At 40.6% G+C, this 19,762-nt stretch overlaps 1 protein-coding gene across 8 annotated transcripts in view; it reads right to left on the reverse strand.

Moving 5' to 3' along the window:
- CSNK1G1 (casein kinase 1 gamma 1) overlaps positions 1-19,762 on the reverse strand; it is a 172,069-nt gene that overhangs the window by 8,003 nt on the left and 144,304 nt on the right. For 3 of the 8 annotated variants that reach the window (XM_073618971.1, XM_073618969.1, XM_073618970.1), the window contains exons 10-13: positions 18,478-18,585; positions 11,426-11,536; positions 9,276-9,382; positions 6,194-6,217 (exon numbers count right to left, since the gene is read on the reverse strand). In XM_073618971.1, the coding sequence (XP_073475072.1) occupies positions 6,194-6,217; positions 9,276-9,382; positions 11,426-11,536; positions 18,478-18,585 (350 nt within the window). Of the gene's footprint in view, positions 1-6,193; positions 6,218-9,275; positions 9,383-11,425; positions 11,537-16,508; positions 16,745-18,477; positions 18,586-19,762 lie in introns of those variants that run through there. The other 5 variants (XM_073618974.1, XM_073618975.1, XM_073618973.1 and 2 more) reach the window with 4 other exon arrangements.

The following is a 19,762-nucleotide window of genomic DNA, read 5'->3' on the forward strand; positions in this document are numbered from 1 at the left end:
AGGTCTGGACTTTGACTGGGCCATTCTGACACATGAATATGCTTTGATCTGAACCAGGGGTAGGCAACCTGGGGCACTCCAGCTGTTGTGGAACTACATTTCCCATGAGACATTGCAAGGCTGGCAGTTACAATTACTCCCAGAGGCATGATGGGACTTGTAGTTTTGCAACAGCTGGAGGGCCCTAGGTTGCCTACCCCTGATCTAAACCATTCTATTGTAGCTCTGGCTGTATGTTTAGGGTTGTTGTACAGCTGGAAAGCGAACCTCCGCCCCAGTCTCAAGTCTTTTGCAGACTAACCGGTTTTCTTCTAAGTGTGCCCTGTATTTGGCTCCATCCATTTTCCCATCAACTCTGACCAGTTTCCCTGTCCCTGCTGAACAAAAGCATCCCCAAAAATGATGCTGCCACCAACATGTTTCACGGTGGGGAGGGTGTGTTCAGGGTGATGCGCAGTATTCTTTTTCCACCACACATAGCATTTTGCTTTTAGGCCAAAAATATCAATATTGGTCTCATCTGACCAGAGTACCTTCTTCCACCTGTTGGCGGTGTCCCCCACATGTCTTCTCGCAAACTGAAAATGCGACTTCCATAAAGGCCAGATTTGTGGAGTGCATGAATAGTTGTCCCATGGACAGATTGTCCCAGAGTTACCTCCAGCTCCTCCAGAGTTACCATGGGCCTCTTGGCTGCTTCTCTGATTAATGCTCTCCTTGCTTGGCCTATCAGGTGGACGACCATGTCTGGGTAGGTTTGCAGTTGTGCCATACTCTTTCCATTTTTAGATGGATTGAACAGTGCTCTGTGAGATGTTCAAAGCTTGGGATATTTTTTATAACCTAACCCTGCTTTAAACGTCACAGCTTTATTCCTGGCCAGTCTGGTGTAATCCTTGGCCTTCATGATGCTCTTTGTCCACTAAGGTTCTCTAACAAACCTCAGAGGGCTTCACAGAACAGCTGTATTTATACCAATATTAAATTGCACAGATTGACTATTAATTAGGTGACTTCTGAAGGTAATTGGTACCACTAGATTTTTAGTTAAGGGTATCAGAGTTAAAGGGGACTGAATGCAAATGCACGCCACACTTTTCAGATATTTGTAAAAAATATTTTGAAAACCATAATTTTCCTTCCACTATACAATTATGTGCCACTGTGTTGGTCTATCACATAAAATCCCAATAAAATACATTTATGTTTTTGGTTGTAGCAAGACGAAAATGGAAATTTTCAAGGTGAATGAATACTTTTTCACACTGTAGATCTGACTCTGGGACACAAGATCTCGACGATCCAGGAACATATACCATGTCTGAGATCCATGTACTCCTGGGCCAATTCATCTGCTGGAGTTTTTGCTTTCTTTTTCTGGAACAAAAGGGTACTCTTCAGGCAAACAACCTGGCTCAGGATTGAACACACAAGTGCTCCAAAGAAATAAATATAAAACTATATTAAACTATATAAACTAAAAACTATATTAAACTATGAGCCTGGGACAAGAATTCATTTTGTGACCTATTGTGCAAGGTTTCTTCAAGGATGCCATTTGCTGGGACCCAACTGAAGAAGCTGTGTCCCATAACTTGACATGAAGCCCTGGTGTCAAAGATTTGGTCATAATGGTTGTGGTTTTAGCCTAGCTCTAGAGGATCTCCCCCTTTTACCCCTCAACATCTTCCTGTTACTTTATCCTTTTTCCCAATCTGTAATTAGAATGTATCAATTTGTAAACAACCCCAACCCTTGTTTTAAAATCTAGCATTTTCATTAGAATCAGGGAACCTTTAAAAACAGCACATTCTACATAGCCTTAGCATAACAGGTTGAGTTAGCCACAGGGTGCTGTACAGGTCTGTGTGCTTAAGTGGGTGCCTAGGGCAGCATTACAGGCTGGCCACACATCTTCCTCCTTGTGGGGTCCAGGTACGGTCCCAGGGCAAAGCTGAGGAGTAGCCAATCTGGAATCTGCAAAAGTGAGCTGAAGAAACATTGTTAGAATAGCCAATAAGAAAACTATGCAAAAAGGGAAAAAGGTTTGCCCTTACAAGGCACGGAGAAGACATTGGTTCTTCTAAGGACACTAGCAAAAAACAGAGTGGGTGTAGATTCTACAGGGCTGTCCTTACAACCTTGTTTGCCAGTGTCCAGTCTCCTGAAAGCAGCTGCATAACCCATGGCTATATAATACTTCATAGTGGGCCTGTAATATATGATTAAAGTGGTATTAAACCTAAAACAAATAATGTAATATATTACAACTTACTAATCCTTAGATGCAGTGGCTGCATTAGTTTTCTTTTTAAGGCTTTTTTCCCTTTGTTTTGACTTGGTGATCTTGCCAGTAACGCACCCCCTGTATCAACGTGCCTCCCACACTGGATGAAGGGGCACAGCATGCCGCAGCACTGTTCATCTGACGGGAGTGTTGGTGTATTTAAATATGCTAGTACATCACATCTAACAAATTGAAGCCAAACTCTACCTCATATTGCAGTTACAACTTTTTTTTTGTTTTTTTACTTTTGTGATAAGGTTTTACATAAAAAAAGCAGAATATTGTAAACACCCTTTGACAGTGGTAAATAGTTTGTCTCAACACTCTTAACTGATAAATTTGCAGGAAAGCTTGTTTTGAAAAACAGATTTACTAGCTCGATCACACCAGTAGAAAAATAAAGGAAAGAAAGACTAAAAAAGAAAACTAATGCAGCCATCACATCCAAGAACTGGTAAGCTGCAATATAATAAAAGGTTTGCCTTTATGTTTATTACCACTCTGAATAAAATTATAATGCAACACATAAGCTGCTTTTATAGGTTCTGACTTTCCCACAGGTTTGCTGACAGACTTCGAACGTCTGCTAATTTGCATATTAGTAGCCATTAAAAATGCTGATTTTATAGGTCTGAACAGCTGTTGACTTATAAATCACTAGTGTCCTGAATTTTTTTTTTTTTTTTTTTTTTAATCTAGGGTACAGAACCCCTGCTGCATCTGAATGTCACTGCATATAAATTGCATTTAACTAGTGGGTGCAGTGCTGTCAACTACATAGTGTATTACATGCTTTATGTCAGAAGGTCAGGGTATTTCTCATTCCACAGCAACACAGAATATACAGGGCTTAGGAACACACAGTAGTGTTCCTAAGTCCTCATTAGGTCTCATGCACACAGGTGTTAAAACACACGTCCAGTTGCGTTTGAAGCCAATTTCTAAATGCATCTGGAAGATCATTTTTTTTTTTTTTTTTTATAGCTCAATGGACACCTGAACGTTCAGCAGTCGACATTTAGCAAGTGCTTATATAAATGGAGATATGCATGTCCTGGGGCCGGTTAGTCTGGCTTTATGCAGTTAAACGTTGCCTAAAAGCAGCTAAATGTGTGTATATGCATTTTGAGGTCATTTCTAAATGCACCTGGAAGCATTAAAGGATGAAAGCACACCTTGAATTTCAGCAGCATCTACATGCATTCAGTCTAGCATCATTTACATAAAGAAATAGGTGCATCCCAGGACCATTGGCCTGGTTTTATTCAGATAAACATGTGTAAAGAAATGTACATATAAAACATTCTGAGAACTAAAAAGTGTGTTTATACTTCCCAGATCGATTTCACCTGCCTTTTAAAAACAAATCACAGGCAGACCGTGTTAATGGGGAAGAATAAAAGAAAGAAAAAAACTGCGCTAAGGTATGCACCTGGATGACGTAATTCTATTACGAAATGCGTAGGGGATGACGCGCTGACGTCACCTCCAGTCATTGCTCTTACTTCCAGCAGGACGGGTCTGTCCGAGTGTGTTCGGCCGACACAACGGACTTTTGGCTGGTTTTTGAAGCAACTTCTGTAAGTGTGTTTTTTTCTTATCGAATAAACTTAGAAGGTTTTACACGATCTGAGTTTTCCAATTTTGTGTTACATGCTATGCATTCCATCTGAGCCGATCTGTTTATTGTGACGATCCGAGGTTCCAGCGGCAGACCAGCACGGGGGATATACTCTTAATTACAGCTGACATGCCTCTCATGATACTCTGTAATGGGGATCACGTCTGTCTGGTAAGGAGTAACCCCTTCTATACCGGTGGTGGATCACATTTTTACGCTACACAGTAGCTGAAGACCGTCTCATGCGGACTTTACTGCTTGTTCTTCCGTTTTGCATGGGTAGATGATATCTGCTATTAGTGATTATAGAGACTTTACTGTTTGATTTTGTTTATCACCTATATCCAGTCTGGTCATTATAGATCACCTAATTAGTGACCACAGAGACTTTATATTATTTATTTTACATTTAATTTTCACTATTTGATTCTGTGTATCACACAAATCCAGTCTGGTCATTATAGATCACATAATTTGTGTTGTGATTATTAATTTATTTAGTTTTTATATCCATGTTTATTTATTAGCGCGATTCATGTGTTTTTATACGTGTTAATGGGGAGTCATTGCATTAACTTTGGAACATATAAATGTACACTGCAACAAGGCAGTGTTTAAGAGAAAAAAAAAAGTGTAAAAGCTATTGTCAGAAACCACAATCAAATTTAATTAAAAAAATTGGACTAATAAGAAATTGCAGGTCATCTGCTCACAATCATCCAGAATCAGTCCCTGCAGAAATTACTTTTACCTCCACCAGACCATAAACAATAGATTCAAGTGCAAGTTCACCTATACAAAAAAAAAAAAAAAAAAAAAAAAAAAACACAGTAGGGTGAATTTGAAATACTCCTGGCTTTCTTTGCTATCCTTGCAGCACTGACAGGACAAGCAAGACAGATTCCGATTGGTCAGCACAGTCACGTGAATGGCGCTGACCAATTAGAATGTCAGTCAGTACACGCTGGTAAATACGGAAAGGACATTAGGCCGCATGGATTTCAAACCCCCAGACTGGTGAAGCATTGTTCTGGTGCCTGACAGAGCAGGATCACAGTACTACAGTACAGCGGGGGCCAGGGGGGATGGGGAGGGGGTCAAGTGTAAGGTCACCTTACAGATTTTCTGTAAAAGGTGAACTTACACATTAAAGAATTAGTGCACCTTCATAAAAAAATAAATGCCTGTTTTTGCAGGAGCCTGCATTGCACGCACGATCAGATGCCAAGCTCTTGCAGACACTGCCTACATCTTTCTGCCCTTATCTGTGTATAGGCTCTCTGTTCTGTCATACTTTGAATGCCAATTACTCAGTCATGCAACACTCTACCCAAATAAAATATTTATCATTTTTTGAGACAAATAGAGCTTTCCGTTGATGACATTTAATCACCAATAGGGTTGGGGCTTTTTTTACATATAAATAAAAAAAAAAAATGAAAGACAAACAAAATGCATATTTTTCTCAGTTTCTGTTATAAAGTTTTGCAAATAATCTTTCTTCATAAATTTAGGCCAAAATGTATTCTGCTACATTTCCTTGGTAAAGAATAACCCAAATCAGTGTATATTATTTACTGTGTGTGAAAGTTAGAGTCTATAATCTATGGGATATAGATTTGAAAATTGATCAATCCTGATGTACTGATAGCCTCATTTCTTGAGGCCCTAAAATGCCAGGCCAAATGGGGCCCTCAAAATACAATATCTGCAGTGGGAAACTCATTTATCCGTGCTGTATAGGGTGGATGGAGAAATCTGTCCAGCTCAGAGGCTGAACAAGAAACAAAATTATCAGTGTATGCCTAGCTTAAGACTAATAATGTAAATAACAGAATGCATTGTAAAGCATCCTACCAGACCCAAGAACCATCCCAAACTGCCGCTTGAGGTTTTTATATTATTTTAAGAACTCTATTCTAAGAATTCTACTTTGACATATGATAATAGTATTCATAACTGATTTCTACAACCAATACTATTCATTAAAGCAACAATATATTGAATCCCGGCATGTCAAGTCCATAGACTTGTAAATGCCTTTTAAGCCAATACAAGTACATTTGGTTGGGATTGTTTTTATATACCAAATATGCAGAGATCATTGAAAATCTGCTTTTGTAACACCATCAATCTACAAACAGCTTCCAGGTTTCGTTTTACTAATTATTGCTTAGCTGACTTTATAAGACATCGAACAATTACATAAACTTAACTAAAAGGGTATTTTCCCTAATTAGAAGGGGGACCTCTCCCTGGTATGCATTCCGCAGAGAGAGACTCACCACAAGTTGAGCATTTTCACGCAGCTACAGAATGTTAAAAGACAGAGAGAGAAAGAGAGAAGAATTAATACACCCAAGAGACACTAGGGAGAGGATGGGGGTGCAGCCATGCAGACAACATGCCTTGCAGGTCACAGGAAAGGAGAGTACAATAAGGTCAGGAGAGGTTGCGACTGTCCAGACACTTAAAAAAACAAAAAAAAAAAAACAACTCATTTCACAGACAGAAGGAAAATTATCTTCAATATTTTATTTTTTTTTCCAAATAAAAAGGGACTGCTATATAAACCAAATTCATTCATACATACATCCTCAAGTCTAAGTATGGCAGATTGTTGGGAATGCTTTCCTGGGACCTGAATCATTGTTTATTATGTGGTATTTCAAGGCCTTTTACAATGTGGGCTCATATTAGTGTAACAGTAAAAGGAAATATAGCATCCATAAGTGAGGCCAGGCAAATAAAACAAGGTCCCCAATGTTTCCCTCAGCAAACGCCAATCACTGCCCCTATTCTGCTGCAATATCATACTGGTAAGCACAATGCAGGGCTCTCTGAGTGGAAACAGGCAGTGGTGAGTGGACGCAGTTGACTGATCTAGTGCTCATTGAGCTCTGTTCTTGTTTTAGCTCTAAAATATTAAGTTGGCAGGGCTGGCAAGAATAAGCTAGCTAGAACTAAACCTACTGTTATGCTTGCTTTTAACCCATGAAGACGGGTCAAGTGTCCAATTAAATATTGTCTATAGCCTAACATTTACATATTAGGTCTTGGACCTGATGTTCCTCAATACCCTTAAATGTATAAAGTGGTTGTAAACCCTTACATATACCCAAGGTAGTGACTGGCCGCAGGTGATGGAGATTAGATAAGTTGTACATATTTATATGCAGCACTTTTTCTACAGCTGGTCAAAATGAAGAATGTATAAAATTTGTCTGAGCTTTCAGAAAGCAGGGGTCAGAGAGCTGACGTTACACTCACAGTGAGAAGAGCTGAGAGCTGATTGGAGGGAAGGGTGTACACAATCCCTCTTCACACAGCGCACAGGAACAGAAACAGAACAGACCGGACCACAGGCTCCTGTTGCCCTTTTACATCTTGGTACCAGGCAGACTTGTCAGAAATGACTCCTGCTGATAGCAGAAGAATGAGGCAACAGAGAGAAATCACACTTATGCCTAGTACACATTACTCATTTTCAACCATTCAACCAAGAGGGCTGAATGGGAAAAAAGAAAAAAGAAAAAAAAAAAAAAAAAAAAAAGTGAAGAGCTTGGGAGGAGCCAAATATCCAATGTTAAAACACAATAGCTCAGTGGGGGGGGGAGAAATCACTGTACTGGCAGATTCAACTACTACATATGACATGACACATCAAGTCTATAAATGTATGGATGAATGGTAAATTGGTCAACAAACCAATGATCCCATATAAGACATGATGTATGAGTGTAACATGGAACAAGCAGTATAAAATGTGAATAAACTTTTTGAGATGATCCTTTGTTGTCTAGTACCATGTGTTCATACTTTGACCTAACATGTAAGTAGGGGGATGGATATACTCCTTCCTCTCAATGCCTTTTGCTCTGTTTCTTTTGTCTATCTTCCCCATTAATGGGGTTCTACATGAGATCACAATGGGTTTTTTTTTTTGTTTTTTTTTTTTTTTACAGATAAGTCATATCCATCTGCTCCTGATGAGGTGGTACAATCCCCAAAATGTGTCAAGTCTATTATGATGCACATATTTCCTCATACACGATGTGGTTTACTCTATGTCTATTCTTGCCTTGTATAATTTTTCACATGGAGCGATTCATGACATTTTATACTGTTTTTTTTCCATGTTTTTACACTCCTACATCAATGTTCTACATTGGGTCATTGGTTTGTTGACCAATTTACCATTCATACATACAGGTATATATTTGATGTGTCACGTCATATAGACTGGTTAAATAAACTTGTTTTTTGACCGAACATTGTTTTCCTTTCATGTGCCTCATGCAAAGTCGCAAACTCCTCAGTGCAATTGATAGAGATGGAGGCACCTACACCCAGGGATATATTTTGTTAAAATTTCATGTCAGAGGTTTACAACCACTTTAATTTTACTAACATGAGACACATGCTGTCTTCTGCTAAATTTTCTGTAGGTACAAGCTTTTTGTTGTTATCCCAAAGATCAATGGCAGCAGACATTCAAAAAGTTTTTCCATAAAACTGTCACAGTTTGAAGAGCTCAGCCTTATAACTCTGAAGCCAATACCAGATACAATCTAGAAGAGTAATTACAAATATTCTCAGCAGATCCTTGATTCTGTGGGAACACAGAAGCGCCCCAACCATAGTAATTAGCTTGAAAGAAGCAGAACATTATTGCATTGTCTATGTAGGAGACCAGTAATCTGTCAATTTCCTATCACTAATATAAGTACTATTGCATTGGCACTAGCTACAGCATAGGAGAGACATGCTATGTCCCTATCCTAGGTAGGATGTATCCAGAGTTCAATAACAGGGGAAAAAAAAAAAAAAAAAAGTCCATTGGTGCCAAGAGTGGACTTTTCTTTAACTGCGCCTTTGCCAAATGATACAGAATAAATACAACCAAAAGCAGCACATCAATTTATAGGTTTTTAAAATTTTGAAGTTAAAACAGGATAGATATACTGGAAAGAGTTAAACCTCTTCCATCCTCCACACACACCAGGGACTAATAGTGTTGGCATTATAATACAACCTGGTCAGTGTATGAAGTATAAAATCTGTACAGGCCTGAAAATACCACCCAACTATAAAGATGGCAAGCTTTGTTTTACAAGGGATGACATGATTCAGTATGGCAAGGACAGCTGTGTAATCTGCATCCTTTAGAAAATTGAGCGACCGCATGCAAAAGCGGCTGCAATAAGGATGTGGCTGTATACATTAGGAGTGATTAAAAAAAAAAAAAAAAATAGTAAGAGCACATGGTGCCAAACAGAAAGGAAGATGAGGCACGTAGGTAAAGGTACCAATGGAGACACGTGCAAGCGTAGCAGACTATGTAGTAATAAACTAGATGGCACATACTTAGCTTCCTCCACAACCTCCACCTCGGCCTGCGCTGTGATCGGTGCGTTGGAGTGACCTCCTGTTTGGTCATCAGCATTCAGCTGCCCATTTGTTGAACTCATAACCTGTGTCACAAATTAACAGAACAAAAGTGCAGGTGACTCAGATAGTTAAAGTAAGTGGCCATGCATATAATTTTGCATCCTAAAGCTCTTATTACTAGCAGCATATACACTATAGGCCCTTTACAGTAAGGTTTACAATCTTGCAGAAATAAATCATCTCAATGCAATAAATAAGATACAGGACTACTTACAGTGAACCTAGAGGTGTGCTGATGCAGGCCAAACCTATAGGTTCACATTAATAGTGGCCCCTTAAGCAGCACATACCCCTCTTCTGGTTGTCTGCTGGAATGAAAGAAATGCTCAATACTTCTGGGTGTTTGAAAGCAAGTGAATTAGCACTATCACATGGAGAGAGTCCTCAAGTCCCGCGTGAGCTGCAACAACTTGGAGCTTACAGAGGGCTTTAGCGCTCCACTCCAAGTTATAAGAGGAGCATAGGTAGGTAGTGAAGGTAGGTAATTGCACCTGGAGTGGCCGACATAGTGAACCTGTTGATCATCCCAGCACGGGCAAAGCACAGGTTCACTTTAAGTTCAGACTGGCGCACACACACGTAAAAATTCATATTTAGTAAAGATTCGATTTTTGTGCTTGCGTTTATTAAACCTTTAAATATTTCAGGAATCTTAAACTATTTGATTAAATTAGCTTCATCTCAATAAGTAAACTTGGTACATGGTAGAGCGATTTCAGCTGCATCCAGCTAATACTACATTAATTTACTATCCTGAAAACAGTGTTTAGTAAAATAGTCCATCTTAATATTACCTAAAATTTATTAACTTTCATTTTCCCCTCCAGCAACAAGTATTAAAGCATATGTAAACCCACACCTTTTAAAACAACCCATTCAGTTAAAAATAGAAATGAAAGGCAAAAACATGTGTATAGATAAAAAAAAAAAAAAAAAAAAAAAAAACACAAAAAACAAACACACACAATAAAACCCTCCCACGCCACACACACTTTTTTGTTATAAGTAATCCCTCTGTTCTCAGCTGCATAAGAATCTCAAAGCTAAGGGAGAACTGGCAGTACACTGGTCTTCCCAGTGAAGAGCTGTGCAGGGGGGGGGGGGGGGCGCATGTCAAGACAAGTCTAATCATTGGAGGAGAGCAGGCTGAGTTTTCAGCACAGCTAGAAAACTGAGCTCTCATGTCTAGTATGGTCAGTTTTTAGTAGGAAAACAGATGGACTGGCATGAACACATTGAATTCCACACAAAGGAATCAATACAAAGAGAACAGGATAATTTCTTATACAAGTACATGGTACAGCAGGAGCATATGAGGAATATTAAATGTTGGGTTTACATATGCTTTAAAACCTATTCTGACATATTTTTGCCAACATACAGCATTTCTGTTGCCCTAGCTTTGAGCAACAGAACTGCTCACCTGATCTTCAAACATTGATCAAATCTATTGATCCCAGGGCAACAAAAATAATAAATTGGAATGTTAGCTTAAACCTAACTACTGTTAAAACGGTCTCCTTCACCCTCCTAAACACATGCTTACTAACCTGTGTAAGAAAGAATAGTAGAACATAAAAATACTATTTTCAGCTCACTCCAGTCCAGTCATGTGACCACCGGTGTCAGCCCACTGTGGGAGGACAGAGCGCTCGGACAATGGCAAGTAAAGCCTAGAGCATTGACATCACCCATATAGCACAATGACACATCCGTTGTCATTGCTAGCCCATCTCCTCAGAAGCCATGCAGGATCACATGACTGGATCGGAATAATATATATATTTATATATATATTTTTATAAATGTCTAACACAGGTTAGTTAGCACAGGTGTTAAGAAGGGGGGGGTCGGACAGTTTTAAGAGTGGTTAAGGTTAAGCTGGAGTTCCACTTCAAATTCAGTCAGGTAAATGGAATTGGTTAAAGACAGCAGAAAGATTTAAAAGTAAAATTGATTGCGTATAACTGAAACGAGGACATATGCAAAACAGATTACAAGAATTAAATGCAGTGTAACAGGTTATCATCAAGTAGCTGAAAAAGAAACCCAACATGCTCTAATACCTGCACGGATCCCCCAAGCCGGTCTGATGCCAGATGAGGTGCCAGGTAAGCGGGATGAGCCTGTCGACTGGCTTGTAACTCCCAAGCTCCTCGGCGGTCTGGGGCGCCCGTCTGCGCAGAGGCGTTAGGAAGCATGCGATTGCAAGGTGTAGAGGACAGGGGTGTTTGGGGAGAAGGAGGTCAGCCAGGCCAAAGCAATGGAAACAGATTACTGTGTTAGTGAAGGTGAGTAGAAAGCCAAGCTATGACTGCGTGCTGCAAGCAGAACAAAATACTCAAGGCCCTCTTTTTGCTGGAAAAAAAGCAGGGTGTACATTGTGCTTTTACTCCAGAAAGAGAGGGCTAATAAAGCAGTGCAAGCAAGTTATAACACACTAAAGAAAAGAACCCTTCATATTATGCATTCATTTCACAATTCTCCAAAGCATCAGTCCAAATGGAATACTACTTTGTTATAAATATAAGTGAAAAGCAAAAAAACCCGGCAAAAACTTTAAGTGTGGAGTCCATTCAGGGGAAGGTAATCTTTGCATTAGAATTGCCTCACTTTTTTTTTGTCTTAAACATGTAAAAAAACCAAAAAAAACACATGTTCACACAACCTAGAGATAGATTTGAGTCTGAGGTTGTAATCTTAAAAACATAGCTAAAAAGGCAAAACTTTTTTTTGAGCTTTGAATAGAGCGGATGTCCTAACACCAGACAAGTTTAAATGGCCATCTATGCTACCTGTTCGGCTAAGTATGTGCGTTTTGCTGTGTATTTTCAATTATGCAGAAACGCACTACAGTGCATTTACCATGGTTTCCTAAGCGTCATATACACATCTGATTTTTTTAACCAGTGCATTTTTTGGAAAGGGTCAGGAACTTTTTTTTTTGCCCACAGGTTACATTTTTGGTTCAATAGATTTAAATCAGAAATGCACCAGAAATGCATCAAAAACACACTGCTTGCATTTATGCATTTCCACTGCATTTTTGTAGGTTTCTCCAGCATAACAAACACCTCCCAAAAACACAAAATGCATCAAAAAAGCATTAAAATCACACCAATAATGCGTGTGAAAAAAAAATGCAAATTTCCCCAGGATGACATAACCGCAACCGGCATAGGTGTGAACCTAGCCTTAGGGAAATTCACCATCTTTTTATATTGCCCAGTTTACCATTTTCAACAAGCGTTGGGAAAAAAAAAAAAAAAAAAAAAAAAAATTCAATTTTGGGTTGTCACCATAAAAGGATAGGGAGGTTATCTTCTGATCGGGACACTCGCTCTAGCGATTCTGGTTCACAACCGGGAATTCCCTCACTTCCGGTTTGACATCCAACATTCTGTTTTGGCTATGGGACAGGAAGTACCGTAAAGGAAAATCTCCCCAATAGGACATGGATGTCAAAGAAAAAAAAAAAAAAAAAAGTCAAGTGTTCTAACCACCCTTTGTTGAAAGAAAAACTAGTTAAAAAAAACAAAACAAAAAAAAAAAAAAACCACACGACTCAACTATGGGCTGCCTTGGTCCTGGCAGAAAGGAGGAGGTGGTGCAGGGTGTACAAATGTCTCATTGGTCACACAATTTAAGGTCACCGCCTACTAACAAGCTGAATATTAGTTACCATAGTCATGACAAATGGTACAAGAATCTGCAATATTAATGGTACAAAAGCCCAACCCCACATATTCTCCTGGCATGATCATTCCTTTGTTGACAGCGGGTATCTTACAGTGCAGCAGTTTTCCTTTGTCTCGCAAAATTCTGAAAAATGCACCACATTTTAAAGTAAAAAAAAAATCTTACAAAGAGTATTACAAGTGCTTGTTACCACACACAGATTTTATAAGGCGTTACATTTTTTTCTCCCTTGCACATAAAAGTTAACCTCTGAAAATGGGCTGTATTCATGTAGTGGCTGAGTCAGAGAGACAAATCTGTCAGTTATGGTCAGCATAAGGAGGATTAACATGAGCAGGTATCTTACCACTTTATTACACGGTTATGCCGCGTACACACGAGTGGACTTGCCAACGGGCTAAACTCCGTTGGCATTTCCGACGGAAAGATTTAGAACATGTTCTATATCCGAGTCTGTCAGAAATGCTGGCAGAAAAAGTCCGATGGGGCATACACACGGTCAGAATGTCCGACCAAAAGCTCCCATCTGACTTTTTCTGTGGGGAAGTCCAGCCGCGTGTACGCGGCATTAGACAAACCTTAACTGCCTACACGCTTCCCGTAAGAAAACAGAAACGAACACCCCTAAACACTATGCAGCTTTACAAATCGTTTTATTCAGACCATTGAACAATTGGGGCAATTTAAAATTTTAGAGCTGTCATTGTAACACGAGTAGATGGAAAAACTCCCAAGGAGGATTTCCTCTCCCTTCCTGTTCCAGTGTTAATTTTGACATCAAAATTTCGATTTTTAGTCATAGTCTTGACTAAAATGCCATTTTAGTTTTAGTCATATTTTAGTAATTTGAATTTTAGTCGACTAAAATATCCAGTACATTTCAGTCGACTAAAATCGAATGAGTTTAAATTGTAATGCATTATTTTAACCACTTGCCGACCGGCTCCTGTACATATACGTCGGCACTTTAAAGATGGATTTCTTGGTAACGGCAGCATCCGCAGCCACAACCGAGGTATCCATCTCTTCAGGAGTCGGTCGTGTTTACGATAATAGTGGTCTCTGCGGCGGATTCACAGCGAGATCACCGTTATCGTCGGCGTGAGAGGTGCCGCCCTCCGCCGCTTACCGGAGGCATCGGCAGCAGCGGAGGCAATCAGGACCTGTCCGTGGCCGGGTATGGAGACGAGTGAGGGGAAGAAGGCCCCCACCCTTCTCCATACCATAGCAGGGTGGAAGCGACATTATAACGTCACTTCTGCCCATACGTCTTAAAAGGGCCATTTTTTTCAAAGTCAATTTTTCAAATGACAAAATGGGATAATGGACAAAATGGGCTAATGGAAAGAAACACAAAACACAGAACACAGTAGAGGGCCAGGAATTCTACACATCCAGGAATGGGTCTCATGTGAAGATTCTGTGGAGACTGTACCTTTGAACAGAACAAGGTGAGGACTGACTTCTTACCAGGGAGGCAAGTATTAAGAGGCCAAACTGGCAGGCAACATTTTTTTATTTTTACTATTTTTGGGGCATTTTTTTTTTTTTTTTTTTACTGTTTAGACTAGGTCCAGTTCACATCATAGAAATGCAGTTCCAGATTCTTTTCTGCGTGCACGTTATTGATGCAGTCCAGTTCAATTTTTCCCCCCTTTTCTTAAACTTAAGGACATGTGTGTTCCAGTGCGTTTTTGATGCTTTTTGCAACGTTTCAGTACAGTCGAAATGCAGCATATTCTACTTTTTTTTTTCTGGAACGCACTGGAACTGCAAGCACTGGTGTGAACTATGCCATTAAAGACCATATAACCTACTTTCCATGCGTTTTTGATGCAGAAAAAAATGCACAGGACTGCATGTGGTGTGAACTGGTCCTTAAAGTGGTTGTAAACCCTTTTAAAAAAAATCCCAAAAAAACCTGCAAGACAAAGGCATAATGAGCTAGTATGCAGAGCATACTAGCTCATTATGAATTACTTACCTGCGATCAAAGACCCTGCATGGTCCTCATTGACCGCTCCGGCGTCCGTTATCTCCCAGGGGGGGTTACTTCCGGGTATCGCAACTCTGGTGCTGTGATTGGCCGGAGCCGCGATGAGGTCACTCCCACGCATGCGCGCAGGAGCCTAAACCATGCAAAGCATAGTGTCTCCATTGCAGTCTCCATCCTGGACACCAGCGGCGCTTGACCACCAGCTTGAGACAGAGGGCTATCACATAACCCCCCCCCCCTAAATATTTTAATACTAGTATCTATACTGGCTATATGCTCCTATGACGTTTTTAGCAACATCCGCAAGTTATTATATTTGACAGTTGTTGTTCAACTTTTTCAAGTGCAATAAACCAACTTTTTACTTAGCCAATGGTTTAAAAGTATTTATGACTTTTACCCATAGAGCCCTGCTCTGTTGTCTTTCATTACACCATGCACATTAGAAAAATCAACATGAAAGCGGAGTTCCACCCAAAAATAGAACTTACATTTTGAGGGAAGGTGACCCCCTAACATGCCACATTTGGCATGTCATTTTTTTGGGGGGGTTCCAGCTCCCACTTCCTCCTGGGGCACAGCAGCGCCGGAAGTTCACCTCTCCGCAATCATCTGGGACACGTCACAGGTCCCAGATGATTGTCCGGCCAATCACAACGCTCACGCATGCGCAGTGCATGCCTGGCTGTGAAGCCACAGCTGGGCGCCCACAGTGACGACCATGCCGGCGCCGCAGAGAGGAGGGGGAGACGAGCGGGGCTTCGTTCCCCCCGCATGGCTGGACCCTGGGACAGGTAAGTGTCCAATTATTAAAAGTTCAGCAGCTGCAGTATTTGTAGCTGCTGACTTTTATTTATTTTTTTAAGCAGAACTCCGCTTGAAGTCTGAAGTCCTAATACGCATATTTGTTCAAAACGTGATAATATGAACTGGTATTTTGGAAGGAGGAGTCACCAGTCAGAGGCCCAAAGTGAACTTAGTACAGGTTGTCAAAAAATGTTTAACCTAAAAAGAAAACATTTGCCTTATTGGATCAGTACAATATGTAAACTGGTGAGACAGAAGATGAAAGCATGGTGTGAAATTTACAGCAACAGAATGACTATGGTATCATGTTTAGGGCAAATGTCAACAGCTATGCAGTGTTCTGCTTGCAGCATTTTGGTTCTATTTTTAAACAAGTATCTTCCACAGGGAAGAAGGATAAAACCATGTTAAAATGCAAAATCACATAGCAAAAAAAAAAAAAAACACATCACTTTGTGAATGAGTCATTCACATGAGATCTTACAGTATCTCACTAAAGTGAGTACACACCTCACATTTTTGTAAACATTTTATTATATCTTTTCATGTGACAACACTGAAGAAATGACACTTTGCTTCAATGTAAAGTAGTGAGTGTACAGCTTGTATAACAGTGTAAATTTGCCGTCCCCTCAAAATAACACAACACACAGCCATTAATGTTTAAACCACTGGCAACAAAAGTGAGCACACTCCTGAGTGAAAATGTCCAAATTGGGCCCAATTAGCCATTTTCCCTCCCCGGTGTCAAGTGACTCAGTGTTACAAGGTCTCAGGTGTTAATGAGGAGCAGGTGTGTTAATTTTGGCATGATCGCTCTCACTCCATCATACTGGTCACTGGCAGTTCAACATGGCACCTCATGGCAAACTCCTCTGAGGATCTGAAAAAAAAAAGAATTGTTGCTCTACATAAAGATGGCCTAGGCTATAAGAATATTGACCAAGACCCTGAAACTGAACTGCAGCACAGTGGCCAAGACCATACAGCGGTTTAACAGGACACTCAGTTTAACAGTTTCACTCAGAACAGGCCTCACCATGGTCGACCAAAAAAGTTGAGTGCATGTGTTTAGCGCCATATTCAGAGGTTGTCTTTGGGAAATAGACATACAAGTGCTGCCAGCATTGCTGCAGAGGTTGAAGGGGTTGTGGGTCAGCCTGTCAGTGGTCAGACCATACGCCGCACATTGCATGAAATTCATCTGCATGTCTGTCATCCCAGAAGGAAGCCTCTTCTAAAGATTCTGCTCAAGAAAGCCCACAAACAGTTTGCTGAAGACAAGCAGACTAAGGACATGGATTACTGGAATCATGTTCTGTGGTCTGATGAGACCAAGAAACTTATTTGGTTCAGATGTTGTTAAGCATGTGTGGCGACAACCAGGTGAGGAGTACAAAGACAAGTGTGTCTTACCTACAGTCAAGCATGGTAGTGGGAGAGTTATGGTCTGGGGCTACATGAGTACTGCCGGCACTGGGGAGCTACAGTTCACTGAGGAATAACAACATGTACTGTGACATACTGAAGCAAACCGACCGCAAACACACCTCCAAGACGACCACTGCCTTGCTAAAGAAGCTGAGGGTAAAGGTGATGGACGGCCAAGCATATCTCCAGACCTAAACCCTATTGAGCATCCTCAAAACAGGAGGTGGAGGAGCACAAGGTCTCTAACATCCACCAGCTCCGTGATGCCCTGGAGGAGTGGAAGAGGACTCCAGGGTCAACCTGTGAAGCTCTGGTGAACTCCATGCCTAAGAGGGTTAAGGTAGTGCTGGAAAATAAATGGTGGCCACACAAAATATTGACACTTTGGGCCCAATTTGGACATTTTCACTGGACAGCAAATTTACACTGTTATACATTGTAATTACATTGTAGTAAGGTGCAATTTCTTCAGTGCTGTCACATGAAAAGATGAAAAGAATTAAAAAAATATTGACAAAAATGTGGAGGGGTGTACAGTACTCACTTTTGTGAGATACTGTATTTGCAGATATGTACTCTGTACAATTCAATGGCAGGCACCGCCGCATGTAACCACTTAACTAAATGATTAAATGGAAACCTCAACCCTGGCACAGCCAGTGTATCCCCAAGGGTTGGCATTTCTGGGGTGTATTGGCCACACGCCAACTGACCACAGGTCATCGCCCAGTCTGTGTGCAGCCATAGCAGAGACTGTTGCTGCGTCCAGAGGAGATGTTCAGCTGCCTCTGAACGTTGCAATCTGCACACAAAACCCCATGTGAATGTAGCCTAACTAATCAAGCTTTGTTAAATTAAACCTCAAAGAAAAACATTACATTCAGTTAAAGAAAAAAAAAAAAAAAAAAACGCAGGATGTATTGCCTTTGGACTAAACCCAGTACAATATTACCTCTGGACTGATTCTTTGGTGCTTATGAAATAATTTAAAGGATATCACTGAACAATAAATACTTTCTCAAATTTTTAGAATACAGCTTCAATATTATTTGCTACTCCAGAACAATTATCTAAGACAGTTTTAATTTGGTAATTTATAAAAGCAGCAGCACGTTGAACCAGCTCTAAGTAGGATGTATAAATTACACAAACTTAATCTAGCGCTTTGACAGAAAAGAAACTGACCTGGTTTCTGAGTGGTTGAGTTTGTGATGGCCGCTCCCGGTGGACATGACTGTCCCTGGTTATCGCAGAAGTTCCAGAATCAACATGGACGGATCCCACAGGGGTAGGCTGAAAGAAGAAAAAAAAAAAGGAAGGCTTCTACTGTGATTACATGAAGCAGTCTGTGTGGGCAGACATTTGCAAAGACATAAGAAGCTAATCAGCAAAAACTACAGTTAGATTACATACATGTTAAAGTACATCAGGAACTAAATGCTAGGATTAAGTATTTACAGCCAGGAAGCTGCCATCATAGCCCATTTTTGATTGGCATTTGCCATGGGGCTGCACACGTAATCAGTTAGGACACCAGCCATTTGATGGATCAAAAGCTCAGTTGAGAGAAAAAGCAAATGCGACAGTTATTCACAACATGCCTTGAATAACAGCTGCCCAAAACGGTTACAAAGAGGAGGTCCAGCTCCCCCACACCAAAAAATTAAGACTCAGCAGCTACAAATACGTTAGCTGCTGACTTAATATTAGAAAGCTTATCTGTCCAGGGATCCCGCCGAATTTACGATTGGCTCTTGGGTGCTGCCGCCGCCATACGGGAAACCGACAGTGAAGACTTTTGGCTTTACAGCCGGTTTCCTACTGTGCATGTGCGAAGTGCGCTGTGATTTCTAACTGGCCCAGCAGTGGAGGAAGGCTGAACTTCCTGCGGCAAGGTCTCCTGGAAGTTGGGACAGGTTTAACCACTTCAATACAGGGCACTCCCCCCCCCCCCCCGGCCAATTTTCAGCGCTGACGCACTTTGAATGACAATTGCACGGTCATGCGACACTACCCATATGAAATCTTTATCTTTTTTCCCCCCCACAAATAGAGCTTTCTTTTGGTGGTATTTTTTGAACACCACTGGCTTTTTTATTATTTGCGATACAAAAAAAAAAAAAAAAACGAAAATTTTGAGATAAAAAAAATAAATAAAAAAAAAATAAAAAAAAACACGTTTCTTTGTTATAAAATTTTGTAGATAAAGTACGTTTTCTCCATCACTGAAGGGCACTGATGAGGAGGCACCAATGTGCTGCATTGATGGGCACTGATAGGTGGCACTGATGAGCGGCAATTATAGATGGCACTGATTGGCATTACTGACGGGCACTGATTGGCATATGTGGGTACAGGTGGGCACTGATTGGCATTACTGGTGGGGCACTGATGGGTCTGCACTGATAATCAATGCACTGATTATCAGTGCAGACCCCCAGTCAGGAGAGCCGCTGATCGGCTCGCATCT

Source organism: Aquarana catesbeiana, linkage group LG03 (genome assembly GCF_042186555.1).
Source record: "Aquarana catesbeiana isolate 2022-GZ linkage group LG03, ASM4218655v1, whole genome shotgun sequence".
Taxonomy (NCBI): Eukaryota; Metazoa; Chordata; class Amphibia; order Anura; family Ranidae; genus Aquarana; species Aquarana catesbeiana.